The sequence below is a fragment of the Pristiophorus japonicus genome, chromosome 15 (assembly GCF_044704955.1).
Source record: "Pristiophorus japonicus isolate sPriJap1 chromosome 15, sPriJap1.hap1, whole genome shotgun sequence".
Classification (NCBI taxonomy): Eukaryota; Metazoa; Chordata; class Chondrichthyes; family Pristiophoridae; genus Pristiophorus; species Pristiophorus japonicus.
This window is the reverse complement of record NC_091991.1, coordinates 185,913,760-185,937,018: the sequence shown is the minus strand read 5'-3', so window position 1 is coordinate 185,937,018 and position 23,259 is coordinate 185,913,760. Positions and strand designations below refer to the sequence as shown.

The window sequence follows — 23,259 nt, the reverse complement described above, 5'->3', positions numbered from 1 at the left end:
TCACCCCTCACAAGTGTTACCTCTAGGCCTAGAACTTAAAATGTTGTGGATAATTGGGCGGCGGGGAATAACGAGCAAGGGAAAGCAGCCCACATTTTGGAGGTATTGGGAAAGAATGAGCTTGAAAAAAGCCATAGTAATAAACCCTGATTTCAGCACAGAGTGATACGGTGAGGGGGACTGTGTTGGATGCTGATTTTGCAGTTTTGGAGGAATAAGTGAGTAACGTTTGGAAGAGCATTGTACATAACAGTATTGCTGAAATGGAATCGGAGTGGATTAAATGCCAATATTGCATCTCTTATGCCTCCAATTAATCTGAGATGCCAGAACATCTGTAAAGTAACCAGTGTCTTTAGATAATTCCCAAGTGGTGGTACATTACACATCATACACACTGCCCTCATCAACCCTCCTGGTTACCTCCTCGAAAAATTCAATCAGGTTAGTCAGACACGATCTTCCCTTGACAAATCCATACTGACTGACCTTGATTATCTATATTTTTCCAAATGAAGATTTATTCTGTCCTGCAGGATATTTTACAATAATTTTCCCACCAGTGAGGTTAGGCTGACTGGCCTGTAATTACTCAGTCTATCCCTTTCTCCCTTTTTAAACAAAGGTACAACGTTAGCAGTCCTCCACTCCTCTGGCACCTGTAGCCAGAGAGGGCTGGAAAATGATGGTCAGAGCCCCTGCAGTTATGTGGAGCGATTGAGGTTATTCTCTTTAAAGCAGAGAAGGTTAAGGGGAGATTTAAGAGAGGTGTTCAAAATCGTGAATGATGAGAGATTAAATAAAGGGAAACGGTTTCCAATGGCAGAAGGATTGGTAACCAGAGGATAGATTTAAGATGATTGGCAAAAGACAAGAAAAAACATTTCTTTTATGCAGCAAGTTATGATCTGGAATGCACTGCCTGAAAGGGTGGTGGAAGCAGATTCAATGGTGGTTTTCAAAAGTGAACGGGTTGTGCCATGGTAACAGGACCCAGAATAACGGATAGTGCAGGAAGTACGGGACATGAATCTTACCCAGCACGGCCTCTGCAGATTTCTCCGTCCACTTCTCTCTAGACGGAACCTCCAGTGCGTAAGCGTAAACTGACCCAGCATTTGTTCCGGCCCACATTGTTGGGCCGTGGTGCGTGGCTAAAGGATAATAAAAGAAAAGCATTACATGAGATAAAGAGCAGAGTCCTGCAATGTGGCAGCTGTCTGTGTGGAAAGGTGGATAAAGTGTGTCTCACAAAAGGAGAACAAATGATCACCAATAGCCCCCTCCCCCTCCCCCTCCCCTTCCCTGGCTGGTGCCAAATTTAAAAAATGACCACACCCAGAACGCAGCACTCACCATCTCGCAAAAAGGTGTCAGCAAAGTAAAGGCAGCGGACAACGCCCGACAGAGAGTCATCGGGTGACCGTGGCTCTATCCGTCTCTGTACCGGAGTCACCTCCACCTCCCGCGGACCATCCTGCTCAGCAAGCTGGGCATTGGCTTCTTGAACCTGTTGTGATGGAGGGGATTTTACATCAAACCCACACAAATACCTCACGTTCTGTGCCGACCCCAATCTGACCCCCAGTTACCCCACGTTCCGTGCCGACCCCAATCTGACCCCGTTACCCCACGTTCCGTGCCGACCCCAATCTGACCCCCACAGTTACCCCACGTTCCGTGCCGACCCCAATCTGACCCCCAGTTACCCCATGTTCCGTGCCGACCCCAATCTGACCCCCACAGTTACCCCACGTTCCGTGCCGACCCCAATCTGACCCCCAGTTACCCCACGTTCCGTGCCGACCCCAATCTGACCCCGTTACCCCACGTTCCGTGCCGACCCCAATCTGACCCCCACAGTTACCCCACGTTCCGTGCCGACCCCAATCTGACCCCCAGTTACCCCACGTTCCGTGCCGACCCCAATCTGACCCCCACAGTTACCCCACGTTCCGTGCCGACCCCAATCTGACCCCCAGTTACCCCACGTTCCGTGCCGACCCCAATCTGACCCCGTTACCCCACGGTCCGTGCCGACCCCAATCTGACCTCCAGTTACCCCACGTTCCGTGCCGACCCCAATCTGACCCCAGTTACCCCACGTTCCGTGCCGACCAGCACCTGGGTGAATGGCTGTGCTCGAGATTGTCTGAACTCTCAGTAAACTCTCAGATCATCACAATCCAGATGTAAAAGTCAGCTCCTGTTTAAGATCAGATTCAAATCGAGGCTTGCATTACATTACACCAGCAGCTTAGAAAGCCGATTGAACTAAAAGGCAAGAATCGGTTCTTGTGCCACGACTGATAAAATGACAGTGCACAAGTCACACATTTGAGAAATGCCAGTTGACTTTCACCACTTTCCACTGGTGCTGCTCGTCAGAATGGGTATGGGTGACTGAACACTCATCAGTTGGGTCGAGAAACCAGTGTTTAAAGGCCATCACATTTCTTTACACATTTAAGCCGGTCTCATTTCACCCCTCCCATCCCAAAACATGCATCACAGTTCATGGAAAAGATGCAGGAACACTTCCCTATTCTCTGCAGGCTGACAGTGGGAGTTAAGTTTCAATATTTAGATGCACTCAATGGTGGACTGAACCATGGCAGATTAAGGTTCCGCCCCCAGGAGCAGTACCTTGCTGGCTGGGCTGCTCGGAGACAAACGCTTCTTCCCAGACACCCTGCTCTTTCGTATCCTCCTGAACGACTGGCGCAATGACTTCTTCAGTGATTTCACCCGGGAGAGTGGGCCTTCCATCGCCAGAGAGTCATTCGGATGTAGTGTGCACCTGGAGATCCAATAATCATCATTAAACGTCTGCATCTCCCTCTCATTTCACTCAACGCCCATCTTTTACTCCCTCCACACTAGGTTCAGCTACAGTCTCTGCAACTCTCTCGTCTGACATGGAAGGTCTCGAGCAAGCACCACCCCCCGGGGCCATTCCAGCCCCCCCTCCCCCCCCCCCGGGGCCATTCCAGCCCCCCCCCCCCCCCCCGGGCCATTCCAGCCCCCCCCCCCGGGGCCATTCCAGCCCCCCCTCCGGGGCCATTCCAGCCCCCCCCCCCCCCCCCCGGGGCCATTCCAGCCCCCCCTCCCCGGGGCCATTCCAGCCCCCCCTCCCCCCCCCCCGGGGCCATTCCAGCCCCCCCTCCGGGGCCATTCCAGCCCCCCCCCCCCGGGGCCATTCCAGCCCCCCCTCCCCGGGGCCATTCCAGCCCCCCCTCTCCCCCCCCCCCCGGGGCCATTCCAGCCCCCCCTCCGGGGCCATTCCAGCCCCCCCTCCCCCCCCGGGCCATTCCAGCCCCCCCCCCCCCCGGGGCCATTCCAGCCCCCCCTCCGGGGCCATTCCAGCCCCCCCTCCCCCCCTCCCCCCCCCGGGGCCATTCCAGCCCCCCCTCCCCCCCGGGGCCATTCCAGCCCCCCCCTCCCCCCCCCCCCCCGGGGCCATTCCAGCCCCCCCTCCCCGGGGCCATTCCAGCCCCCCCTCCCCCCCCCCCCCCCGGGGCCATTCCAGCCCCCCCTCCCCGGGGCCATTCCAGCCCCCCCTCCCCCCCCCCCCCCCGGGGCCATTCCAGCCCCCCCTCCCCCCCCCCCCCCGGGGCCATTCCAGCCCCCCCCACCCCCGGGGCCATTCCAGTACCTGTCTGTCTCTCTCTTTCCCCCTCCCTTCCCATCTTCCCTCCCCCCTCCCCCCCCGGCCCGTCGCGCCCCTCCCCTTCTTCCCCCCACCCCTCCCCTTTCTCCCCCCCACTCCAGGCCCATCCCCCCCTCCCCACCCCCAGGCCCATTTCGCTCCACCCCCAGGGGGAGAGAGAATAGCAGCGAGGCAGGGAAGGAGCATGGTAAAGAAACTCTGGAAGAATAATAAATGGATCCTCTAGGAACAGCTTTCAAAAGGAACCCCAAAAAGGTTGTGGGAAAGCCAGAGATGAAATGAAGTTGCTGAAATAGTTCATCGCTTCCTGTGGATACAATGCTCTGATCGATCCCTATTGGCGAATGCTTGGAGGAGACTGAGCAGCATCAGCAGGCAGCAGCCGGTTCCTGCCGTCGCCCAGTTACAAACAGCTCGGGCAGGACGGGAGGAGGACGGAAACACACGGAGAGAGATCCCAGCACGCACCTGGCTAACACTGACTGCTGCCGGCAGTAATCGAAGATGCCGAAACCATGACTGGTGCCGAATGCCACGAGCTGCCACTCGGTGTGCAGACTGACCGCCGTCACAGCAGCTGGAGGAAGACACTGAACCAAGAAGCTGGGCTGGAAACCGGGTGCAAAACTGACAAGGCCACTTTTTGGGGTTAACCGGTCATGACCTTTCCATGTGAAACCCTCCCGATCCTGAAGGAGGTCAACTGAAGAGAGATTGATCTTTTGCTCAGACTTTTCATCATTAAGTTCCATAACCAGAACCTGCATGAATTCAAAAAAACACATCAACTTTGCACAATTAATTTTTAATTTAAAAATGGAAACAATTTTGGTCATGGCGAGGGATGTTAGTGCTGGAAAACCTGCTTCCCAGTCGCGGGGGCCAGGGTCAGCATCAAGCTCTCACATCAGGTGCACACCGGCTGAGACCCAGAGAGAAGCTCCTATTGCTCAGCAAGAGTTGCTCAGCACCAACCTCAACAGTTGACCACTGCCCACACCAGGAAACAACTTGAATATCGCCACAATAGCCACCCTGTGACCTGGAGTAGGTTTTATACTGTGGTCCCAGGGTCAGGAGGAACTGCAGACACCTTTCAGCCAATCTTGCAGCCAGAGAGGAATTTTTCAGCCCTTCAGTCTGAGCTGAATTTGAACTTCAGTCCAAGAAATGAAAATTACAACCAGAGTCCCCTCAGTAATTATATTTTAAAATCATTTCTCCCCACAATACAAATTCTACAGGTGAAGACAACAGACAGTCCTCTATTCCAAGGTTTCCAGCTGTCACCAAGATTGGACAACTATCCCTCCAATTCTTGATCCAGCACTGACCCTGTGAACGCAGGCAGTGGGGCAGCCATCACCAATCCTCTCCACATCTCCCTCCAGAATATCCCTTTGTTTGCGATCAAGGCCCTTACCATCCATGAGCTTATCGTGGATGATGGCATCGACATCATGGCCCTGATGGAAACCTGGTTGAGGGGCAATGACACTTTACCCTTAAATGAACACCTCTGCCTGGCTATACCTTCCACCACTTGCCCGGCTCAGACCGCCGTGGTGGCAGTGTGGCTTTCATCACCAAATCACACCTTGGTCTGTTCCCCTGCTCCTCCGGCACTTTCTCCTCCTTTGAGCATCTCACCTTATTCCACCTCCTCATTTAAAATTCTCGTTCTCTCCCGCCCACCCGAGTACCACAAAAATGTTACTGCCGATATTTCTTCACTATTTTCCTCCAATTGCCTCTGTACCGAACGACTTCTCACCCTCGGTGATTTCAACCTTCATCTCAATTCATCATGCTCTCTCCTATGGGTTCACTAGCCTCAATCCACATTCATGGCCGCTCCCTCGACCTTGCCATCCTCTCGTGGCCTCGCTACTGCCATTGCCGATAAGGCCACCTCTGACCACTTCCTCGTATCGCTCTCCACCCACATCCAACGCCCCCTCCCCCAAACCTACCTCCTTCTGTGTCTGCCCCTGGAAAAAACTCCCTCCCGACTCTTTTACAACTGCACTCACCAACTCCCAACTGTCCAGCCTTTGGCCCTCCATTCACCAGGACGTTTCTGCTGCTACCGATCTGCTCAATCACACTGCCACCACCACCGTTGATGCCCTAGTCCCCGTTAACACAATTACTCTCTCTCACCCTGGCCGTTCCCCCGGGACAGCCCTGATCTTCGCTCCATCAAGTCCAAGGGACGCGGACATGGCGGACAACTGGTTTAGCCATTCACCGCCAGATCTGCCTGGACCACATGAAGCACTGTCGGGTCCTGCTCTCATCTGCCAAAACCGCTCACTATTACAGGATCATTCTAGAATGTAAAGATAAACCCCAGCTTCTATTCTCCACTGCTAACCGTCTTCTTAAACCCCTCTCCCCAGTCTCCTCACCTCCGACAATGTGTGAGGAGCTCATGGACTTTCTTGTCTCCAAGATTGAGACCATCCGTTCGGTGGCCTCCACCTCTTCCCATCCTTCCCCTAGCCCACCGAGCCAAATTTCCTCTAAGGACCCCCCCTGCCCTGGCCCTGACCTCACATCTTTCTCCAGTTTCTCTCCGATCTCCTCTCATGACCTTTGCGAGCTCATCCTGTCCATGAGACGCACCTCCTGCTCCCTTGACCCTATTCCCAACAAACTGCTGACCATCCAACTTTCTTTTCTGGCTCCCATGTTAGCCGACATTGTTAACGGTTCTCTCTCCTCAAATCTGCTGTCATCACCCCTCTCCTCAAAAACCTCCGCCCTTGCAAACTACCGCCCCATCTCCAACCTTCCTTTCCTCTCCAAATTCCTAGAATGTGTGATTGCCTCCCCAATCCGTGCTCATCTTTCCCGGAATTCCATGTGTGAATCCCTCCAATACGGTTTCTGCCCCGACACAGTACCGAAACGGCTCTCAAAGTCATAAATGACATCCTTTGTGACTGTGACAAAGGCAAACTATCCCTCCTCGTCCTCCTGGACTTATCTGCAGCCTTTGACACTGTTGACCATTCCATCCTCCTCCAACGTCCAGCTGGGTGGGACTGCACTCGCCTGGTTCCATTCTTATCCATCTCATCGTAGTCACAGAATCTCCTGCAACGGCTTCTCTTCCCCCCGCCCCCCGCATCGTTACCTCTGGTATCCCCCAAGGATCTATCCTTGGCACCCTCCTATTTCTCATCTATATATTGCCTCTTGGCAACGTCATCCGAAAACACAGCGTCAGTTTCCACATGTGCGCTGATGACACCCAGTTCTACCTCACTACCACTTCCCGCCACCCCTCCAGTCTCTAAATTGTCAGACGGCTTGTCCGACATCCAGTTCTGGATGGGCAGAAATTTTCTCCAATATTGGGAAAACCGAAACCATTGTTTTCAGTCCCCACCACAAACTCCGTTCCCTGGACACTGGCTCCATCCCTGCAGAAAGGGCTTTAAACTAATTAGTGGGGGGAGGGGGGAGGATTCAGATGAGCAGAAATTTAAAAAGTCAAAGAGCAAGAAGAAGGCAATAGAGCAGGGTGGCACTGGGGGAAATGAAAACCAGAGCGTGCCAGGAAGGGAGAGAATGCATAAACATAAAGTGTATCAGAAAGTGGGGTCCATGCAAGAAAAAAAATGGTAAAAACAAATATAAAAGGCTCTTTATCTGAATGCATGCAGCATTCGTAACAAAATAGATGAGTTGACGGCACAAATTGATACAAATGGGTATGATCGAGTAGCCATTACAGAGACGTGGTTGCAAGGTGACCTGAACTGGGAACTAAATATTCAGGGGTATTTGACAATTTGGAAGGACAGATAGAAAGGAAAAGGAGGTGGGGTAGCACTGTTAATAAAGGATGAGATCAGTGCGTTAGTGAGAAACGATATTGGCTCAGAGGATCAGGATGTTGAATCAGTTTGGGTGGAGATAAGGAATAATAAGGGGAAAAAGTCACTGGTGGGCGTAGTCTATAGGCCCCCTAACAGCAGCTAGAGTGTTGGACGGCATATAAATCAAAAAATAATGGAGGCTTGTAAAGAAGGACAATAATCATGGGCGATTTGAACCTTCATATTGATTGGACAAAGCAAATTGGCCAGGGCAGCCTTGAGGAAGAGTTCAGAGTGTGTATCTGGAATAGTTTCCTTGAACAGTACGTTGCGGAACCAACCAGGGAGCAGGCTATCTTAGATCTGGTACTGTGTAATGAGACAGGATTAATAAACGATCTCCTCGTAAAGGATCCTCTAGGAATGAGTCACTATCACATGGTAGAATTTCAAATTCAGTTGGAGAGTGAGAAAGTTGGATCTCAAACCAGTGTCCTAAGCTTAAATAAAGGAGACTACAAAGGTATGAGGGCAGAGTTGGCTAAAGTGGACTGTGAAAATAGATTGAGGAGTGGGACATTTAAGGAGACATTTCATAACTCGCAACAAAAATCTATCCCAATGAGAAGGAAAGACTGTAAGAGAAGGGATAACCATCCGTGGCTAACTAAGGAAATAAGGGAGGGTATCAAATTGAAAACAAGGGCATACAATGTGGCCAAGACTAGTGGGAGGCCAGAGGATTGGGAAACTTTTAAAAGCCAGCAGAGAACGACTAAAAAAAAATAATAATAAAAAGTGGGAAGATAGATTATGAAAGTAAACTAGCACAAAATATAAAAACAGATAGCAAGAGTTTCTACAGTTACATAAAAAGGAAACGAGTGGCTAAAGTAAATGTTGGTCCCTTGGAGGATGAGACTGGGGAATTAATAATGGGGAACAGGGAAATGGCAGAGACGGGGAACAGGGAAATGGCAGAGACGTTGAACAAATATTTTATATTGGTCTTCACGGTAGAAGACACTAAAAACATCCCAATATTGGATAATCAAGAGGGTACAGGAAGGAAGGAACTTAATACACTCACTATCGCTAGAGTAGTAGTACTCGGTAAAATAATGGGACTAAAGGCAGACAAGTCCCCTGGACCTGATGGCCAGCATTCTAGGTTCTTAAAGGAGGTGGCTGCAGAGATTGTGGATGCATTGGTTGTAATCTACCAAAATTCCCTGGATTCTGGGGAGGTCCCAGCGGATTAGAAAACTGCAAATGTAACGCCCCTATTTAAAAAAGGAGGCAGACAAAAAGCAGGAAACTATAGACCAGTTAGCCCAACATCTGTCGTTGGGAAAATGTTGGAGTGCATTATTAAAGTTCATGAGGTTGGGGGTAATATATTAGCATGGATAGAGAATTGGCTAACTAACAGAAAACAGAGAGCGGGGATAAATGGGTTATTTTCTGGTTAACAAACAGTAACTAGTTGGGTGGCGCAGGGATCGGTGCTGGGGCCTCAACTATTTACAATCTATATTAATGACTTGGATGAAGGGACAGAGTGTAAAGTTGCCAAGTTTGCTGCTGATATAAAGATGGGTGGGAAAGCAAATTGAGGAGGACACAAAATCTGCAAAGGGATATAGACAGGCTAAGTGAGTGGGCAAACATTTGGCAGATGGAGTATAATGTGGAAAAATGTGAGGTTATCCACTTTGGCAGAAAAAAAATATAGAAAAGCAAATTATAATTTAAATGGAGAAAAATTGCAAAGTGCTGCAGTACAGAGGGACCTGGGGGCCCTTGTGCATGAAACACAAAAAGTTAGTATGCAGGTACAGCAAGTGATCAGGAGGCAAATGGAATGTTGGCCTTTATTGCAAGGGGGATAGAGTATAAAAGCAGAGAAGTCCTGCTACAACTGTACAGGATATTGGTGAGGCCGCACCTGGAGTACTGCGTGCAGTTTTGGACTCCATATTTAAGGAAGGATACACTTGCATTGGAGGCTGTTCAGAGAAGGTTCACTTGGTTGATTCTGGAGATGAGGGGGTTGACTTAAGATAGGTTGAGCCTATACTCAATGGAGTTCAGAAGAATGAGAGGTGATCTTATTGAAACATAGAAGATAATGAGGGAGCTCGACAAGATGGATGTAGAGAAAATATTTCCACTCATAGGGGAAACTAAAACGAGGGGACATGATCTTTGAATAAGGGGCCGTCCATTTAAAACTGAGATGAGGAGAAATTTCTTCTGAGGGTTGCAAATCTGTGGAATTCTCTGCCTCAGAGCTGAGGAAGCTGCGACATCGAATAAATTTAAGACAGAAATAGACAGTTTCTTAAACGATAAGGGATTAAGAGGTTATGGGAGCGGGCAGGGAAATGGAGCTAAGTCCATGATTGGATCAGCCATGATCTTTTTGAATGGCGGAGCAGGCTCGAGGGGCCGTATTGCCGACTCCTGCTCCTATTTCTTATGTTCTTATATTCTTAACCTATTCGGGACTCTGCTCCACCTCACACAGCCAGCCAGACAGCCTCACACAGCCCAATGGGCAGTGCCCCTGCCCCCCCACACAGCCCGATGGGCAGTGCCCCTGCTTCCCCCCCCCACACAGCCAGATGGGCAGTGCCCCTGCCCCCCCCCCCACACAGCCCGATGGGTCAATGTGGCCCCTGCCCCCCACACAGCCCGATGGGCAGTGCCCCTGCCCCCCCACACAGCCCGATGGGTCAATGTGGCCCCTGCCCCCCACACAGTCCGATGGGCAGTGCCCCTGCCCCCCACACAGCCCGATGGGCAGTGCCCCTGCCCCCCCCCCCACACAGCCCGATGGGTCAATGTGGCCCTAACTTTGCAACTTTTGAAGTAGAGAAACAAATGAGAATTTTTGGTACCTGCCCTGCTGTGCCAGCAACCACCAGCCGACTGCTGTATTTACACATTGAAATCTTCTGGATTCCCAGCCTGGGATCGTCACTATAGGGATCAAAGCAGCCAACCTGTAACAGAGGGAGGACATCACTGCTAAATCAAACTAAAAGCAGAAATGTTGAGCCTGTCCAGACACGGTTGGTTGGGTGGGAAAGATACAGGAATATGTCTCCCCAACCCATCCCCTGCACACAAAACCTGGCCAACTACTTAACCCTCCACGTCAGACATCAACAGACACTCGAGTGCTCAGTTACCCACGTGAATCCTCCACTGTGCAAACCACAAACTGCCAATAAAAGCAGAGATTTCAGCATCCTAATAATAAGAAGTTAGCAGCAGTATCAGAATTGCGTCTGATCAGGTTATTGGGGGAAGAGCAGAGAAAGGGACTTCCAGATCTTTGTGCTGCTCCAGGAGCTGCCCCAGTCAGCATCCTGCATCGATAACCAAACAGTCAGAGCCGCAACTGGTTCGAAAAATCAGCTTTAAAGATATGAATCAAGGGATGAACCACTTCTGAGGTCCTACCCTGGACAGCTTGCAAACCCACATTTAACCAGCTGCCCTGATGTATTGTTATGTTGAAGCTTCACAACGGCAATTGTGTGTTGGTGCAGAAGGTCACCGTTTCATTCAGTGTGTAATCCGTGTCCCACAATGGGCCTGGACCAACTGTGTCAAAGGGAGACAAGAACAGGCGCAGTGCAGCAGTGCATGTTGGGTGTTTCCAGCGTGTGAGGAGACATGCAGACAGCAAGGCCCTGCAGCAATGCACTCCGAGTGTAACCTGCTCAGGCCACAATCCCTCCAACTCCCAGCAATTTTACACAACTCACCGAGAAACACACTGGCTTTCCTCACTTGGCACTGCCAGTTTTAGATGCAGCAATTTCTAGAATGTTCCAGCACAGACAGACCAATTAGTGCATCAAATCAGCAATGATGTTTTTCCCCATGAGCCCTCGTAACCTTTAATATCCCACCCAGTTTAATCCCACTCTCCCCCACACTCCACTGCTTTGATATGTCAAGGGATAGGCAGGGTAATGTAAAGAAAAAAAGATTTCAGGAAAGCAAAGAGCATGAAAAAAGGTTGGCAAGTAAAAAAAAAAAAATCAGGGAAAACCCAAAGATGTTTTATAAATACATTAAGAGCAAGAGGATAACTGGAGGGCAGCAGCAGCCAAGTTCATGGCACCGTGGGTGGCTCTGCTGCAGGAAGAAGTGGGAGAGCGATAGTGATAGGGGATTTTATTGTAAGGGGAATAGATAGGCGTTTCTGCGGCCACAATCGAGACTCCAGGATGGTATGTTGCCTCCCTGGTGCAAGGGTCAAGGATGTCTCGGAGAGGCTGCACCACATTCTGGAGGGGGGAGGGTGAACAACCAGTTGTCGTGGTGCATATTAGGTACCAACGATATAGGTAAAAAACGGGATGTGGTCCTAAAAGCTGAATTTAGGGAGCTAGGAGTTAAATTAAAAAGCAGGACTTCAAAAAGTAGTAATCTCAGGATTGCTACCAGTGCCACGTGCTAGTCAGAGCAGGAATCGCAGGATGGCTCAGATGAATACGTGGCTTGAGGAGTGGTGCAGAAGGGAGGGATTCAAATTCCTGGGACATTGGAACCGGTTCTGGGGGAGGTGGGACCAGTACAAACCAGACGGTCTGCACCTGGGCAGGACTGGAACCAATATCCTCGATGGTATGAGACGTGAATTGGCTAGAATAGACTGGCGAATGATACTTAAAGGGTTGGCGGTGGATAGGCAATGGCAAACATTTAAAGATCACATGGATGAACTTCAATAATTATACATCCCTGTCTGGAGTAAAAATAAAAAAAGGAGGAAGGTGGCTCAACCGTGGCTAACAAGGGAAATTAGGGATAGTGTTAAATCCAAGGAAGAGGGATATAAATTGGCCAGAAAAAGCAGCAAACGTGAGGACTGGGAGAAATTTAGGGCTAGACTGTCCACTTTCAGGTTAAGGCCGAAAAAAATGGGCCTTGTTTCAGCGATGCGGGACTTATCGTCCGTGCTGATCGCTGGCTCAAAGCTCTTTTTCTTTGCAATTTTCCACTCGACCTTAGCCCAGCGATGTCAAATGGATGGTAATTTCTCGGCAAGTTCCTAATCGCCCAAAGAAAACGGAAGTGAATGAAAAAAAAAAGCGTTTCCCTAGCAATGCATTACTGCGCATGTGCAGGTTGATGCTTCTTCCCGTGTTTTGAGAGATCAAGGGTCTTCACACATGCTCAGAAGCTCTGGGTGGGGGAGAGAGAGAGAGAGAGAGAGAGAGAGAGAGAGAGAGAGAGAGAGAGAGAGAGAGAGGAGAAAGGAAGGTCAGAAAGTTTTATCCAAATTACAGATAAATTTAAAGAATGGAGGGAGGTACAGGAAAGAGAAGGGCCAAACCCTTCAGCGAAGAGGCAAATGAGGCCCTCGTAAATGCCGTCAGCTCCAGGTGGGAGGATCTGACATGGGGTGGCCAGGGGAAACCTCCACCCCGTGCATATCGCAGGAATTGGTCCGAAATAGCCGACATCGGCCTCCAATGAAACGCGCACACCGGACCAGTGCCGCAAACGGTGGAACAGCCGACTGGCAGCTGCGAGAGTAGTTGAAATTTATATTTATGTATTATTTAATGATCTAAATAGTAACTAGAATCTGCAATGTTATTGGGTTACATTTAAACATAATTACATTTTACGCAGCCCAGCATAAAGTTAAATGGCCACTTGTTTTGTAAAATGTTCATTTCTCCTTGTAACATTTTGGGGATTTTGAGGGAAGGGTGGGGGTTGGAGGGAGGGTGTTGTTCATTAGTTCTTCGTTTGTTAATAAAAAAAAAAAAATTTCTACACCTTTTGAACCTTCTCTCTTACTGACATAAGTTTTACAACGTACAATTCTTCATGCAGATTTGTTTGTTTATTCTGTTTCCCCACAGAATATTAAATAACTTCACTATGTAAAAGCTATTTAATAAATAATTCCAATATATGCATAAATAAGCTAATAATACCTATTTATATTCCCTGTCCCAAATTTCAGAGTACAATTGGCTTCAATTTTACTCGCTAAATAAATCAGAACAATTCTCCACCCTTCCTCAGAGGCTAAAAATGGTGTCCATAGTGTCCATTTCCTTCTCTAAGGCCCTGAAAAAGTAACTATTCTTGAGCACTATTTTGGGGTTTGCATTGGCCCAGCGAAGTGCATGCTAAGTGCTGAAACTTGGGAAGGGCCTTGATGGGTGATCAAAGTGGAAACTTGGGGGCCTATTTTTCCAGCGATATTTTGGGCCTAGTTTCCACTTTTTGCTCAAAATGGGCGATAGAGGTCCATTTTGGGGCATATATGGGCGATGTGAAGTGCAAAGTCTAGCCCTTAGAATTCAGCAGAGGAGGACAAAGGGTTTAATTAGGAGGGGGAAAATAGAGTATGAGAGGAAGCTTGCTGGGAACATAAAAACTGACTGCAAAAGCTTCTATAGATATGTGAAGAGGAAAAGATTAGTGAAGACAAACGTAGGTCCCTTGCAGTTAGAATCAGGTGAATTTATATTCGGAAACAAAAAAAATGGCAGACCAATTGAACAAATATTTTGGTTTTGTCTTCACTAAGGAAGACACAAATAACGTTCCGGAAATACTAGGGGACCGAGGGTCTTGTGAGAAGGAGGAACTGAAGGAAATCCTTATTAGTCAGGAAATTGTGTTAGGGAAATTGATGGGATTGAAGGCCGATAAATCCCCGGGGCCCGATAGTCTGCATCCCAGAGTACTTAAGGAAGTGGCCTTGGAAATAGTGGATGCATTGGTGGTCATTTTCCAACAGTCTATCGACTCTGAATCAGTTCCTACGGATGGAGGGTAGCTAATGTAACACCACTTTTTAAAAAAGGAGGGAGATAGAAAACGGGTAATTATAGACTGGTTAGCCTGACATCAGTAGTGGGGAAAATGTTGGAATCAATTATTAAAGATGGAATAGCAGCACATTTGGAAAGCAGTGACAGGATCAGTCCAAGTCAGCATGGATTTATGAAAGGGAAATCATAGAAATAGAAAATAGGTGCAGGAGTAGGTTATTCGGCCCTTCGAGCCTGCACCGCCATTCAATGAGTTCATGGCTCAACATGCAACTTCAATACCCCATTCCTGCTTTCTCGCCATACCCCTTGATCCCCATAGTAGTAAGGACTACATCTAACTCCTTTTTGAATATATTTAGTGAATTGGCCTCAACAACTTTCTGTGGTAGAGAATTCCACAGGTTCACCACTCTCTGGGTGAAGAAGTTTCTCCTCATCTCGGTCCTAAATGGCTTACCCCTTATCCTTAGACTGTGACCCCTGGTTCTGGACTTGCCCAACATTGGGAACATTCTTCCTGCATCTAACCTGTCTAAAGCCGTCAGAATTTTAAATGTTTCTATGAGATCCCCTCTCATTCTTCTGAACTCCAGTGAATACAAGCCCAGTTGATCCAGTCTTTCTTGATATGTCAGTCCCGCCATCCCGGGAATCAGTCTGGTGAATCTTCGCTGCACTCCCTCAATAGCAAGAATGTCCTTCCTCAAGTTAGGAGACCAAAACTGTACACAATACTCCAGGTGTGGCCTCACCAAGGCCCTGTACAACTGTAGCAACACCTCCCTGCCCCTGTACTCAAATCCCCTCACTATGAAGGCCAACATGCCATTTGCTTTCTTAACCGCCTGCTGTATATGCATGCCAACCTTCAATGACTGATGTACCATGACACCCAGGTCTCATTGCACCTCCCCTTTTCCTAATCTGTCACCATTCAGATAATAGTCTGTCTCTCTGTTTTTACCACCAAAGTGGATAACCTCACATTTATCCACATTATACTTCATCTGCCATGCATTTGCCCACTCACCTAACCTATCCAAGTCACTCTGCAGCCTCATAGCATCCTCCTCGCAGCTCACACTGCCACCCAACTTAGTGTCATCCGCAAATTTGGAGATACTACATTTAATCCCCTCATCTAAATCATTAATGTACAGTGTAAACAGCTGGGGCCCCAGCACAGAACCTTGCGGTACCCCACTAGTCACTGCCTGCCATTCTGAAAAGTACCCATTTACTCCTACTCTTTGCTTCCTGTCTGACAACCAGTTCTCAATCCACGTCAGCACACTACCCCCAATCCCATGTGCTTTAACTTTGCACATTAATCTCTTGTGTGGGACCTTGTCGAAAGCCTTCTGAAAGTCCAAATATACCACATCACCTGGTTCTCCCTTGTCCACTCTACTGGAAACATTCTCAAAAAATTCCAGAAGATTTGTCAAGCATGATTTCCCTTTCACAAATCCATGCTGACTTGGACCCATCATGTCACCTCTTTCCAAATGCGCTATGACATCCTTAATAATTGATTCCATCATTTTACCCACTACCGATGTCAGGCTGACCGGTCTAAAATTCCGTGTTTTCTCCCTCCTTTTTTAAAAAGTGGGGTTACATTGGCTACCCTCCACTCCATAGGAACTGATCCAGAGTCTATGGAATGTTGGAAAATGACTGTCAATGCATCCGCTATTTCCAAGGCCACGTCATTAAGTATTCTGGGATGCAGTCCATCAGGCTCTGGGGATTTATCGGCCTTCAATCCCATCAATTTCCCCAACACAATTTCCCGACTAATAAGGATTTCCCTCAGTTCCTCCTTCTTACTAGACCCTCTGACCCCTTTTATATCCGGAAGGTTGTTTGTGTCCTCCTTAGTGAATACCGAACCAAAGTACTTGTTCAATTGGTCCGCCATTTCTTTGTTCCCCGTTATGACTTCCCCTGATTCTGACTGCAGGGGACCTACATTTGTCTTTACTAACCTTTTTCTCTTTACATATCTATAGAAACTTTTGCAATTCGTCTTAATGTTCCCTGCAAGCTTCTTCTCGTACTCCATTTTCCCTGCCGTAATCAAACCCTTTGTCCTCCTCTGCTGAGTTCTAAATTTCTCCCAGTCCCCGGGTTCGCTGCTATTTCTGGCCAATTTGTATGCCACTTCCTTGGCTTTAATACTATCCCTGATTTCCCTTGATAGCCACGGTTGAGCCACCTTCCCTTTTTTATTTTTACGCCAGACACGAATGTACAATTGTTGTAGTTCATCCATGCGGTCTCTAAATGTCTGCCATTGCCCATCCACAGTCAACCCCTTAAGTATCATTCGCCAATCTATCCTAGCCAATTCACGCCTCATACCTTCAAAGTTAGCCTTCTTTAAGTTCTGGACCATGGTCTCTGAATTAATTGTTTCATTCTCCATCCTAATGCAGAATTCCACCATATTATGGTCACTCTTCCCCAAGGGGCCTCGCACAATGAGATTGCTAATTAATCCTCTCTCATTACACAACACCCAGTCTAAGATGGCCTCCCCCCTAGTTGGTTCTTCGACATATTGGTCTAGAAAACCATCCTTGTTCAATTGGTCTGCCATTTCTTTGTTCCCCGTTATGACTTCCCCTGATTCTGACTGCAGGGGACCTATGTTTGTCTTTACTAACCTTTTTCTCTTTACATATCTATAGAAACTTTTCCAGTCCGTCTTAATGTTCCCTGCAAGCTTCCTCTCGCAGGGAACATTATCATGCTTGACAAATCTTCTAGAATTTTTTGAGAATGTAACTAGTAGAGTGGACAAGGGCAAACCAGTGGATGTGGTGTATTTGGACTTTCAAAAGGCTTTTGACAAGGTCCCACACAAGAGATTGGTGTGCAAAATCAAGGCACATGATATTGGGGGTAATGTACTGACATGGATAGAGAACTGGTTGGCAGTCAGGAAGCAGAGAGTTGGGATAAATGGATCCTTTTCAGAATGGCAGGCAGTGACTAGTGGAGTGCCGCAGGGCTCAGTGCTGGGACCCCAGCTATTTACAATATACATCAATGATTTAGATGAAGGAATTGTGTGTAATATCTCCAAGTTTGCAGATGACACTAAACTGGGTGGCAGTGTGAGCTGTGAGGAGGATGCCGAGAGGCTGCAGGGTGACTTGGACAGGTTAGGTGTGTGGGCAAATGCATGGCAGATGCAGTATAATGTGGATAAATGTGAGGTTATCCACTTTGATGGCAAAAACATGAAAGCAGATTATCTGAATGGCAGATTAGGAAAAGGGGAGGTGCAACAAGACCTAGGTGTCATGGTACATCAGTCATTGAAAGTTGGCATGCAGGTATAGCAGGTGGTGAAGGCGGCAAATGGCATGTTGGCCTTCATAGCGAGGGGATTTGAGTATAGGAGCAGGGAGGTCTTACTGCAGTTGTACAGGGCCTTGGTGAGGCCTCACCTGGAATAGTGTGTTCAGTTTTGGTCTCCGAATCTGAGGAAGGAAGTTCTTCCTATTGAGGGAGTGCAGCGAAGGTTCACTAGACTGATTCCCGGGATGGCAGGACTGACATATGAGGAGAGACTGGATCGACTGGGCCTTTATTCACTGGAGTTTAGATGAATGAGGGGATCTCATAGAAACATATAAAATTCTGACGGGACTGGACAGGTTAGATGCAGGAAGAATGTTCCCGATGTTGGGGAAGTCCAGAACCAGGGGTCACAGTCTCAGGATAACGGGTAAGCCATTTAGGACTGAGATGAGGAGAAACTTCTTCGCTCAGAGTTGTTAACCTGTGGAATTCTCTTCCGCAGAGAGTTGTTGAGGCCAGTTCATTAGATATATTCAAGAGGGAGTTGGATATGGCCCTTACGGCTAAAGGGATCAAGGGGTATGGAGAGAAAGCAGGAAAGGGGTACTGAGGTGAATGATCAGCCATGATCTTATTGAATGGTGGTGCAGGCTCGAAGGGCCGAATGGCCTACTCCTGCACCTATTTTCTCTGTTTCTAGAGAAAGATTGGTGCCTATTAGAGACCGTAAAGGAAATGTGTGTGTGGAGACAGAAGACGTGGTCGGATTAATGGATATTTTGCCGAACGAGAGGGGCGATGCAGATGTTGCAATGAGGGAGGAGTAATGTGAAATATTAGATGAGATAAACAGAGAGAGAAAGCATTAAGGGGCTTAGCAGTTTTGAAAGCTGATAAATCCCCAGGCCTGGATGAAATGTATCCCAGGCTGTTAAGAGAAGCAAAAGAGGAAATAGCAAAGACTCTGACCATCATCTTCCAATCCTCTCTGGCTACAGGTGCAGTGCCAGAAGGCTGGAGGACGGCTAATGTTGTTTAAAAAGGGAGAAAGGGATAGACCGAGTAATTACAGGCCAATCAGCCTAACCTCAGTGGTGGGAAAATTATTGGGAAAAATCCTGAGACACAGGATAAATCCTCATTTGGAAAGATATGGATAATCAAGGTCAGTCAGCATGGATTTATTAAGGGAAGGTCATGTCTGACTAACGATTGAATTTTGCGAGGAGGTAACCAGGAGGGTTGATGAGGGCAGTGTGTATGATGTAGTGTATATGGACTTTAGTAAGGCTTTCAATAAGGTCCCACATGGCAGACTGGTCACAAAAGTAAAAGCCCATGGGATCCAGGGCAAAGTGGCAAGTTGGATCCAAAATTGGCTCAGAGGCAGGAAGCAAAGGGTAATGGTTGATGGGTGTTTTTGTGACTAGAAGGCTGTATTCAGTGGGGTTCTGCAGGGCTCAGTGCTGGGTGCCTTGCTTTTTCATGGTGTATATCAATGACTTGGACTTAAATGTTAGGGGTATGATTAAGAAGTTTGCAGATGACACTAAAATCAGCTGTGTGCTTGATAATAAAGAAGAAAGCTGTAGACTGCAGGAAGATATCAATCGACTGGTCAGGTGGGCAGAACAGTGGCAAATGGAATTCAATCCAGATTAGTGTGAGGTAATGCATTTCGGGAGGGCTACCAAGGCAAGGGAATACACATTAAATGGTAGGACACAAACATGTACAGGAACAAGGGGACCTTGGAGTGCAGGTCCACAGATCCCTGAAGGTAGAGAAGATGGTTAAGGCAGCATATGGAATACTTGCCTTTATTAGTCAAGGCATAAAATACAAGAGCAAGGAGGTTATGCTTGAACTGTATAAAACACTGGTTAGGCCGCAGCTGGAGTACTGCGTACAGTTCTGGTCACCACATTACAGGAAAGATGTGATTGCACTGGAAAGGGTGCAGGGGGGATTTACAAAAATGTTGCCAGGATTGGAAAATTTTGGCTATGAGGAAAGATTGAAGATGCTGGGTCTGTTTTCTTTGGAACAGAGGTGGTAAGGAGAGACCTGATTGAGGTGTATAAAATTATGAAGGGCCTGGATCGAGTGGATAGGAAGGACCTGTTTCCCTTGGCAGAGGGGTCAACAACCAGGGGGCAGAGATTTAAAGTAATTGGGGGGAGGTTTAGAGGAGACATGAGGGGAAATGTCTTCACCCAGAGGGTGGTGGGGGTCTGGAACTCACTGCCTGAAAGGGTGGTAGAGGCAGAAACCCTCACCACATTTAAAAAGTACTTGGATGTGCACCTGAAGTGCCGTAACCTACAGGGCTACAGACCGAGAGCTGGAAAGTGGGATTAGGCTGGGTAGCTGTGTCGGCCGGCGTGGACACGATGGGCCGGAATGGCCTCCTCCCGTGCTGTAAATTTCTATGATAGCTTTCTCTCACCCACCTTTTATGGCCACATATCTCCAGTCAGAGAGCCCTGGCCACAATATAGGCTGCTAGGAGTTGCACCAACATGTCCTACTTGGAGGACACAGCCTATCCTATTGCTAGTCTCGTCCCAGCACATTCCGGCACAGATTGGGAATATTGCACAGCGAGAGAATGTAATCTGCCTGCAACCAGCCCCACTACACATTAGTGCTCTGGGTGGTGTGTCAGCCAGTTACTGTTTAGACAGGAAGCAAATGCTTGGAAAGTGCAAGAGTGCATCTCACTCTCCAACCAGTATTTAGTAGCAAGTACTGCTGACGGCATTGGTTCCTCTGGGCAGTACAGCCAGAGGCAAGTTCAAGGCACCACAGATGGCTCAGTTGTACAAGGTGGGGGTGGGTGAAAAGAGGAGGAAGATCAGGAAAGCATTAGTGATAGGAGATTCAACAGTTAGGGGGAACAGACAGGCGTTTCTGCGGCCACAGACGTGATTCCAGGAAGGTATGTTGCCTCCATGGTGCCAGGGTCAAGGATGTCACTGAACACCTGCAGAACATTGGGGGGAGTGGGCGGGGAAAGAGAAAGAAAGAGAGTGAACAGCCAGAGGTGGCAGTCCATATCGGGACCAATGACATAGGTAGAAAGAGGGATGAGGTCCTGCAGGCAGATTTTAGGGAGCTAGGAAAGATATTAAAAAGCAGAACCACAACGGTACACATAGGATATACGGCACAGAAACAGGCCGTTCGGCCCAACCAGTCCATGTCTGTGTTTATGCTCCACTCGAGTCTCCTCCAGTCTTTCCTCATCTAAATCTATCAGTATAACCCTCTATTCCCTTCTCCCCCATATACTTGTCCAGCCTCCCCTTAAATGCATCGATACTATTCACTTCAACCACTCCCTGTAGCAGCGAGTTCCACATTCTCACCACGCTCTGGGTAAAGAGTTTCTTCTGAATTCCCGATTGGATTTCTTACTGACTGACTTATATTGATGATACACCCACCCCCGCCAAGTGGAAACACTCTCTCTGTATCCACTCGATCAAAACCTTTCATAATTTTAAAGACCTCTATTAGGTCACCCCTCAGCCACCTTTTTTCAAGAGAAAAGAGACCCAGCCTGTTCATCCTTTCCTGATATGTATACCCTCGCATTTCTGGTATCATCCTTGTAAATCTTCTCTGGCTCTATATCCTTTTTATAATATGGCGATTAAAACTACACAGTACTCCAAGTACGGTCCAACCAAGGTATGATACAGGTTTAGCATAACTTCTCTACTTTTCAATTCTATCCCTCTAGAAATAAACCCGAGTGCCTGGTTTGCTTTATTGTAGTCTTGCTAACCTGTGTCGCAACGTTTAGTGATTTGTGTATTTGTATCCGAGATCCCTTTGTTCCTCCACCCAACCCTCCCAGTAATAAGTGACCTCCCTATCCTTCCTACCAAAATGTAGTACCTCACATTGATTGGTGTTGAACATTTGCCAATTATATGCCCATTCTGCAAGTTTATTAATGTCCTGCTGTAATTTGTTGCAGTCCTCCTCAGTATTGACATTCTCCCCTCCTCCGCCCCGCTCCCCCCCCCACCCCAAATTTGGTTCTGCAAATTTAGAAATTGTTTTTGATTCCAAAGTCCTAAATGGTTAATATAAATTGTGAACAGCAGTGGTCCCAGCACTGATCCTTGTGGAACATCACCACCCACCTTCTGCCACTGTGAATAGCTCCCTTTACCCTACTCCCTGCTTTCTGTCTTGAAGCTAGCTAGCGATCCATTCTGTTACTTGTCCCCTGACTCTGCATTCTCTGACCTTGTTCATCAGTCTATTATGTGGTACCTTATCGAAGGTCTTTTGAAAATCTAGATAAATTACATCTACTGCTTCTCTCGGTTACCTCTTCAAAAAATTCAATGAGATTGGTCAAGCAAGACTTTCCCTTTGAAATAATCAGCCATGCTCTTATTGACTGGCGGAGCAGGCTCGAGGAGCCAGATGGCCTACTCCTAATTATGTTTTTATGAAATCCATGCTGACTATTCATGACTAGATTTTTGGTTTCTAGATGTTCTTCTATTTTCTTCTTTAGTAGGGATTGTGTTATTTTTCCTGCCACCGACATTAAGCTAACTGGTCTATAATTCCCTGGACATGTTTGATCCCGTGTTAAATATATGTATTATCATAGCTGGTAGTAAAGTCTGGATTACTCCCGGTGCCACGAGCTAGTAAGTACAAAAATAGGAGGATAGAGCAGATGGTACAGGAGGGAGGTATTCAGATTCCTGGGGCATTGGGACTGGTTCTGGGGGAGGTGTACAGGCCAGACAGGTTGCACCTCAACAGAGCTGGGACCAATGTCCTCGCTGGGGGCAGTGCAATGTCCTCGCTGGGGGCAGTGGGGGGGGGGGTGCTAGTGCTGTCGGGGAGGGTTTAAACCAGTTTGTTTGGGGTTGGGCAGCAGGATGTAGCATTAGAAAGGAGAAACGAGGTATACAAAGGTTTGGGAGACAGATGGCACTAGAGTAAGAAATAGTACGGTATTTGGTGGGGTCAGACTAAAAGAATACAAGGTCTAAGGTAGGTTTATAGTCCATGTGTGTGAATGCATGAAGCATAGTAAAGAAGGTTGGTGAGCTGCAGGCACAAAGCGCCACATGGGAATATGATATTGTGGCAATAACGGAGACCTGGCTCAAAAAAAGGGCAGGACTGGGTATTACATAGTCCTAGATACAAAGTGTTCAGGAAAGACAGGGACGGAAAGAAGAGGTGGGGAGGCAGTATTGATTAAGGAGAATATTACAGAGCTGGAGAGATGGGATGTCCTGGAGGGATCAAGGACAGAATCTATTTGGCTTGAGTTAAGAAACAATAGAGGGGCCATTACACTAGGTGTATTCTATAGGCCACCAACTAGTGGGAAGGATATAGAGGAGCAAATTTGCAGAGAAATTAGAGAGGTGCAAGAATATAGAGCAGTGATAATGGGGGATGTCAACTACCCTAATATAGACTGGGATAGTGATCGTGTAAAGGGCAGAGAGGGGGAAGAATTTCTGAAGTGTTCAGGAGAACTTTCTTCTTCAGTGTGTTTCCAGCCCAACGAGGGAGGAGGCATTGCTGGATCTGGTCCTGGGGAATGGGGTGGTCAGGTGGAGCACGTGTT

General features: G+C 48.0%; 1 protein-coding gene across 3 annotated transcripts in view; it reads right to left on the bottom strand.

The window, feature by feature from the left end:
- The window catches only part of llgl1 (LLGL scribble cell polarity complex component 1), a 164,022-nt gene that overhangs the window by 19,874 nt on the left and 120,889 nt on the right, over positions 1 to 23,259 (bottom strand). For all 3 annotated transcript variants that reach the window (XM_070901483.1, XM_070901481.1, XM_070901482.1), the window contains exons 13-17: positions 10,404 to 10,508; positions 4,139 to 4,431; positions 2,647 to 2,800; positions 1,357 to 1,510; positions 1,038 to 1,154 (exon numbers count right to left, since the gene is read on the bottom strand). In XM_070901483.1, coding sequence (XP_070757584.1) covers positions 1,038 to 1,154; positions 1,357 to 1,510; positions 2,647 to 2,800; positions 4,139 to 4,431; positions 10,404 to 10,508 — 823 coding nt within the window. The remainder of the gene's footprint in view (positions 1 to 1,037; positions 1,155 to 1,356; positions 1,511 to 2,646; positions 2,801 to 4,138; positions 4,432 to 10,403; positions 10,509 to 23,259) is intronic.